Source organism: Aplysia californica, unplaced genomic scaffold (assembly GCF_000002075.1).
Source record: "Aplysia californica isolate F4 #8 unplaced genomic scaffold, AplCal3.0 scaffold00033, whole genome shotgun sequence".
In the NCBI taxonomy this organism is placed as follows: Eukaryota; Metazoa; Mollusca; class Gastropoda; order Aplysiida; family Aplysiidae; genus Aplysia; species Aplysia californica.
The window spans coordinates 2,178,306-2,186,199 of NW_004797303.1; the positions used below are offsets into that span (position 1 = coordinate 2,178,306).

The window sequence follows — 7,894 nt, forward strand, 5'->3', positions numbered from 1 at the left end:
CACACACACACATACATACACACACACACACATACACACACAATTTCACATAAATACATGCACACATGCATACATGAAATACACACACACGCGAGCGTGCACACACATATTGCGTGTACGCACGCACACTCATATATACACATACAATCCCACACAAACACATACATAGCAAACCCCCCTTTCCAACAGTGTGATTGATGTCCACCAAAGCACCTGGGTTTGCAAAAGGGGCGCCAGTGAATATCATTTTTACATTACACGGAAAGACGGGATCCTGAAACGATATATTACTGCTTGGACCCAAAAAAACTACTTTGGAAATACATGAAGAAATGTCTTGCTTTTCATATGCGTCTTCCAACGACCATAGAGAAGATGAAGGCTCCACATCAGACACAATGGAAAGACTGAGCAGGGAAGCTGGTGTCTCAAAAGGGTCGGGGAGAGAAAGCAACCTGCTTGGAAAAGCCAGAAGAATTTATCCAGCCATCTGATAATTAGCACATTTAGCAAACAGACCCTTTCAAGTAGCCTGGAGAGGAGGGGGGGCAGCTATGGCATTGTACCGCTGCAATGATACCTATACTCGAACCAAGTAAGTCAGTCAGTCAGTCCGTCCGTCCGCCCTGTCAGTCAGTCAGCCAGTCCGTCTGTCCGTCCGGTCAGTCAGTCAGTCAGTCAGAAAACAAGTAAGTGAATGAGGTAAATAAGTAAGTCAGTAAGTCTTTCAGATCTCAAAGAGCTTGCGCACCAAATTCACACTGCATATTGCAATAAACTAGATTTTCCTGCGCGTCGCGACAAACATAACATCCGGGACAAAGCTTGGCGATGAAGATGTAAACATAAGGTCTCCCTTGATTTCGCTTCTTTATTCCTAACTATAATATCTGGAGCGGAAGTGACCATAGGCTGACTGGCCAGCAAAAATCTGTTTGCAACTGAAAGCCCACAAAAGGTAGGAGGAAGGGAAGGCGCTACAAGGAACTAATGATCTCGCCGGAGCCACCTAGGTTTCCGAAACATCAGGATTGCTCAAAGCACAATACTTTAGACATCGTGAGTCGTAGTAATCAGAGCAGCCTTGCAAGCCGTTCTACTGATTTGTCTACCACCCACCCCCATTTTGTAACTGCTAATCAACTTTGACAGTTTATGTTCAAAAACACACACAAACACACACACACACACACACACACACACACACACACACACACACACACACACACACACACACACACACACACACACACACACACACTGCGTGCGCACACACATACACACGTGCTTTTTGTTTTTATTTTTTCCACACCTCCCCCTTTCTTCCTATGGCTTCCAATGTTCGTGTTAGTGCATGAAGGTGGATATTTGAATCTGTTTGTCTTATGATGGAACGCAGATTTTGAGCGATTATGGGAGTCTTTGTCCAATAGAAACGTGTTAGGTATGTAATCTACTATCTAAAGTTCCCTTCCTCAGCGGCCTTCCTGGTCGGAACAGGCAGGACACTGTATCCTCTATTTTTTTCTTCACTTCGTCCAAATGCATATGGCCACTTAGCAATCGGTGGAAAATGTATGAGTGAGTGACAGAGGTCTGTGCTCAATAGGCTGTAAATAGGACAGTTGATTGGACTGAACAGGCACGCCAAAGGAGCTATCATAGAGGACGTGAAGTGAGCTGTCTTCTGGAATGGATACGGGGTGGTCAATGACGTTTTCAACCAAAGGTCATGCTCTAACTACTTTCATTTTTCGAGCAAGTTCAAGATCGGCGTCTGTGGTGTATCGATGTGACGCTTCGGTGTCCCACACAGAAGACCTGAGTTCGATTCCTGACAGCGAAGAAATTTCTATAGAGCATCTGGGTCTTTCTGCTGTGAAATTACACCCCTCTCAGCCCGGGTTAGCCTTGACAGGCAGGGTGGGGGAAGGGGGGGTAGCCTTCTTTCTAAATTATCTAAACTGTGTCTTTAGTGCGGTGAAAAGAAACCTTTATTTTAAAATATTGTTCTTTTTTTTCAGTAACGAGGCCCAGACGTGCACGTCCCAACGGTTTACAGCAAAGCGGTCAACCATCATGCATGCCTCCCGCAGCAGCTCCAACCGCTCTCACAGATTTCTGACCTCCCGCTGGGGCGGCGTCCGTTTCCCTAGCTCGGAGTCCACTGTCAGTAGTGACCGGCCTTCCTGCATCTACCCCAAAGTCAGGTCAAGATCCACTTCGAACAGACAATGGTCATTTTCTCCTAGTACCGTGCGCGTGCGCCCCAGAACTGCAATCGGTCAGCTGGAGAATATTAACCGTGTGGCACAGATGCCTGGAGAAATGCCAGTTCCCACATGGAAGGCTCAGGAAGGGCCAGCTCTCTCCACGGGTGATAGGGCAAAAGGTTTTTTCGAAGACGGCGCTAGATCTCCCCCTCGCAAGGTCGAGGATTGGAAACGCTCTCTGGAGTATGACGTCAGCCCAACAAGTCAACAAAAGGTTCGCATCACCAAGTCTGAGTGTCCCCCAGTACCCACGAGCGGGAACAGCCCTGCTTTTGATGGTGATGGTTGCACAGCGATGGGCGAACAAATTAGGCACCACAACGTCCCACAGGCAGAGTGTTGCGCGTCAGAAGCGGGAGAAGGTGTGGGAAAACTTCCACAAAGCCTGACAAATAACGTTGACATACCCCGTGTGACCCCCGAGACGCGCCCTGGCTTGGCCTGCCAGCAGCACGCCCCTTCCCACATCCCAATTACTCCTGCCAACACTCTGGTCAGTCCTCAGTTTAGTGTCTTGTCCATGGCCACCTTACTGTTGCAAACTCCGCCACTGTTGTTGCCGAAGAGACGTGTCCTGTCTGACGTCACTGGTGTTCAGTCATGCCTCTTGGACCAAGAATCCACTCGTAAACATCATGCACCCATCAGGCACGCTAGGAGCTGCTCACACTACAGAAAGCAGTCGCCTCCAGCTAGTGGGTACGAGGTGGAGGCAAAATTGCACAACTGCGAGCTGCACACTGGACTTGGTCAAGCCCCGCAAATATTTACAGACTCGGGACATCTGAACCGCTCACCTTGCATTGCTGTCACCAGCTCAGATCCAGGTAAACATTATAGATAGATAGATAGATAGATAGATAGATAGATAGATAGATAGATAGATAGATACATACATACATACATACATACATACATACATACATACATACATACATACATACATACATACATACATACATACATACATACATACATACATACATACCTACATACCTAGCTACCTACCTACCTACCTACCTAGCTACCTACCTACCTACCTACCTACCTACCTACCTACCTACATACATACCTACATACATACCTACATACCTACATACATACCTACATACATACATACATACATACATACATACATACATACATACATACATACATACATACATACATACATACATACATACATACATACATACATACATACATACATACATACATACATACATACATACATACATACATACATACATACATACATACATACATAATAAGCATTATATACACGGTTAGTATTTATCTCTATATAAGATCGAACGTGGGTATGGTTAGGGATAATTGATTATATTTCCATTTTTTGGTGCAAAGATGACATCAGAAATATGTGAGGCATCGTTGTGAAATCAGGCGCGGGTCAAAATAATGAAATAAAAGGTTATTGTATTTTTTCTGCCAGTTTGGCAGCTGTTGTTCTTTTTTTTCTTTTTTTTCTTTTTTTTTTTTTTTTGTCTCATTATCAAAAGACATTTCTGTGTGTATTTTTCTGAAAAATGTTGATTAAAGGCACACAAATTGTAAAGTTTCAGTTTCCAAGGACTCTCAAGGCTTATAGATAGCAATAGATAGCATTTGTATAGCGCATATCCCCGCTCAACAGCAGGCTCTATGCGCTTTACACTATATTATTACCCCAGCAGACTATAGAACACTCCGAAACATTCTCAGCTTCCCGGGAAGCATACAGTGCAAGCAGCCGATTAAGCGCTCAAACACTAACAAACTGACAAGATCTTTCGCTGTCTATAGCCGGGTACCCATTCTCACCTGGGTGAAGTGAGGAAAATAAGTGTAAAGTGCCTTTCCCAAGGACACAACATCGGGCCCCTGACGGGATTCGAACCCACGACCTTACGGTTGCGAGTCCGAGAGCCTAACCACTAGGCCACCGACGCTTGGAAGATATCAAGCTTTAGAGGACATCTTTTGGCTGAGATTGTTTCCCAAACATGTGTTGTTGGCAGAGTTTCACAAATGTTGCCATGGGAAAGAGATTACGAAAGGAAGGGGGGGGTGGGGGTGGAGGGGTCGTGTTCACCTTCGTGGCGTCGGTGGCCTAGTGGTTAGGCTACCGGACTCGTAATCGTGAGGTTGCGGGTTCGGGGGTTCGGGGGTTCGAGCCGCGGGCCCGACGTTGTGTCCTTTGGAAAGGCACTTTACACGAATGTTCCTCACTTCACCCAGGTGGGAATGGGTGCCCGGCCATAGACAGCGAAAGGTCTTGTCAGTATGTTAGTGTTTTAGCGCCTATAAATGGTTGCATGCACAGTATGCAACCCAGGAAGTTGAGGTTGTTTCAGAATGCTCTCTGGTCTGCTAGGGCATCAGAAATATGTGAGGCATCGTTGTGAAATCAGGCGCGGGTCAAAATAATGAAATAAAAGGTTATTGTATTTTTTCTGCCAGTTTGGCAGCTGTTGTTCTTTTTTTCTTTTTTTTTTTTTTTCTTTTTTTAGTCTCATTATCAAAAGACATTTCTGTGTGTATTTTTCTGAAAATGTTGATTAAAGGCACACAAATTGTAAAGTTTCAGTTTCCAAGGACTCTCAAGGCTTGGAAGATGTCAAGTTTTAGAGGACATCTTTTGGCTGAGATTGTTTCCAAAACATGTGTTGTTGGCAGAGTTTCACAAATGTTGCCATGGGAAAGAGATTACGAAAGGAAGGGGGGGGTGGGGGTGGAGGGGTCGTGTTCACCTTCGTGGCGTCGGTGGCCTAGTGGTTAGGCTACCGGACTCGTAATCGTGAGGTTGCGGGTTCGGGGGTTCGAGGGTTCGAGCCGCGGGCCCGACGTTGTGTCCTTTGGAAAGGCACTTTACACGAATTTTCCTCACTTCACCCAGGTGGGAATGGGTACCCGGCCATAGACAGCGAAAGGTCTTGTCAGTATGTTAGTGTTTTAGCGCCTATAAATGGTTGCATGCACAGTATGCAACCCAGGAAGTTGAGGTTGTTTCAGAATGCTCTCTGGTCTGCTGGGGCATAAGTATAGATTGCGACGCGCATAGCGCTTGCTGTTGAGCGGCGATTTGCGCTATACAAATGCTATATATTATTATTACAATGACAGAATTACAAAATACTTCATTGAGCATGAAGGGAAATATGAACTGATTAAAGACACAAACAAATAAAACAACAAACAAAAAACCCAGAATAGATACAACAACTCAAGAAGTCTGTGTAAAGACAAATTATGTATGGCACCGTGGTGAAAACAGACGCTCGTCAAAGTAATAATGAAATCGAAGAAATCAACATTTTCCGTCGGTTAGACAATTTCTGTCGAATTTTCTTTATGTTGGCTCTACACCTTGCATGCCTGTATAAAAACACATTTCTATGTGAATTTTACTGGGGGAAAAAAACATTGCTAAAAGGCACAACAATGCAATTTGTTGTATCCACGGACATTCAATCTTTGGAAGTCACCAAACTTAGGCGGCCATTTTCTCGCTAATTTTACTTCCGAGACCAGCGACCCCAACCTCCTTCAATTACAAACATTAAGATACCGTGGTAGATATTTTTCATCAGGAGCGAGACAAATAAATAAGACTTGGGATAATACCAAAAAATTGCTCAATATGTCAAAAAATTGAAGAGCGCCTGATTCTACAAGTGTCTAGCGAAAGTGGCTCTCCATCTGCAGGGTATCTGATCTGGAGTGAGGATACAATAATACGAAGATGATACATGTAATACATATTTAAAATTCCAACGTAAAGACGCAAGCCACGTGTTTCCCTTAAGATACTGCATGCAACTTTCTTTTTTACTGGTATGGGTAAACCTCAAAGACATATTATACTTGTGACATTGTCTGACTTGTGTTGTTGTTTTTTAGACATTTGTGACGTAATAAGATAATACTTTATTGTCCCATGGGGTAATTTTTATTGGCTGTACAGGAACGTAAAAACACATGCAGGTATATATAGAAATTGAATATTACGTATTAATCTAATTAAAATTCAACATAAAGAGAAAAATAAAGCTGACCATACTGCATATCTTATCACATTATATGCATCTTTTTACTACATTCAGGAATTTAGAGCAAGACCTTTACAGTTTTATTGGTACATGTAAATATTCCAACCAGTAAAAGAGTAGAATTGTCTCCTAATTTCAGGTTTTAACAATATCATCAGGAGGCCAGAGAATAATACTGCGGGGGCGGTGACCTCACCCGATCCAAGTAGGAAGAAAAAGTGTCCAAGAGCTGATCATAAAATCCACAAGTCAATTCATCCGGAAAGCCCACGGCAGCAGTCGGGCACCTCGAAGCACAGGAAGGGGAGAGGGTCTAGTCACAAGTCCGCGTCTGTGAGACTCGCTAAAGCTGCCCAAAAGACGGGGGCCAGTGGATGTGTAAAGTCGCCCGCCAAAGTGAGGGTCAAGAAACGTCGTTCTCACTGGAGCGCCAGGCCTGCAAGAGGGACAGACTCCGGAGCCACACTGTCTCCTGAAGAATTTTACAACCCTTTGATGTCTACCCGTCAGCATCAGAATTCCCCATGGTCGTTGTCTCCAATTCAGTGCAACGATCTTCCGAAACAACAACAGCAGCAGCAAAGACAACAACAATCTGAACATCAACTTTCTCTGCTCCAACAACAACAGAAGCAGTTCCAGGACCTACTCCAGCAGCAGCAACTGTGCCAAAAGAAGTACCAGGAGCAGCAGTTGCTGCAGCAGCAGCACTTCGTCAAGCAGTTGTTGGAGCGCCTCGGACAGATGACTCTCCCGACTCAGGCAGCTTTGAGCCACGACGCACAGACACAAAGGGAAGCTGAACGGGGAGAGTTTAACTGCGACAAGGGAGCCGAAAAGAACAAAGAACAAAGTAGCAACAAGCTACGCAGCATTGGCCTCGGGTGCAATGTCCACAACGACAAAATGGGCAACGATGTCTACAGAAGTACTAAGAAAAGCAATATTGACCAAAGAAAGATTGTCAACACCAATGTCGACTCTAGAAATAGTGTAAACAGCATTGGTAGCCCAGAAAATACCGATCAAGACAACAGGGTCCCTAGCAACAATGCCCACCGAAAGAATGTTCGCATCATTACTGATCATTCATACGGGGGCCGCTCCATCACTAACCATCACTACAACGGCCAAGGCTACGGCAAAAGAAGAGAAAACAGTCCTGAACCCGCTTCCATAAACATCTACCGGCAGTTTTCCCCGGAGATGGTAGACAGGAGACGCGAGGTCTGCTGTAATCCCTCAAGGGTCAGCGAACCCGACGTTGAGCAGTCCAGCTCGATACGTGAGTGTCTGTCGCCAGCGAGCTGCCAACCTTTGAACGTGCACACACTGCAAGCGTTGATGAAGCCTCTCATGACCAACCATCGAAGGCAGCAGCAGCTGCAGCAGGAAGCCATTGATCGTCCAGACCCTTTGGCCATATCAGAAGAAGGAATAGTAGACCAGCTTGCCTCGTTACAGTCAAGGGTAACAGGGGATTATCCGCAACTCCAGTACTACAAGGAACAAGAACAGCTCCAACAAGAGAAAGTTTTACGGCTACTGCTACAACAGCAGCAGCAGCAGCAG

General features: G+C 45.1%; 1 protein-coding gene across 2 annotated transcripts; it reads left to right on the plus strand.

Moving 5' to 3' along the window:
- Positions 1 to 832: 832 nt before the first annotated feature.
- LOC101849901 lies at positions 833 to 7,785 on the plus strand (the record flags this gene model as incomplete). Of its 2 annotated transcripts, none has more annotated exon segments than XM_013091342.1 (3): positions 833 to 1,059; positions 2,025 to 3,100; positions 6,462 to 7,785. In XM_013091342.1, coding segments are annotated over 2 exon segments (2,345 nt in total), but the record flags the coding sequence as incomplete, so codon positions are not given.
- Between the last annotated feature and the right edge of the window lie 109 nt (positions 7,786 to 7,894).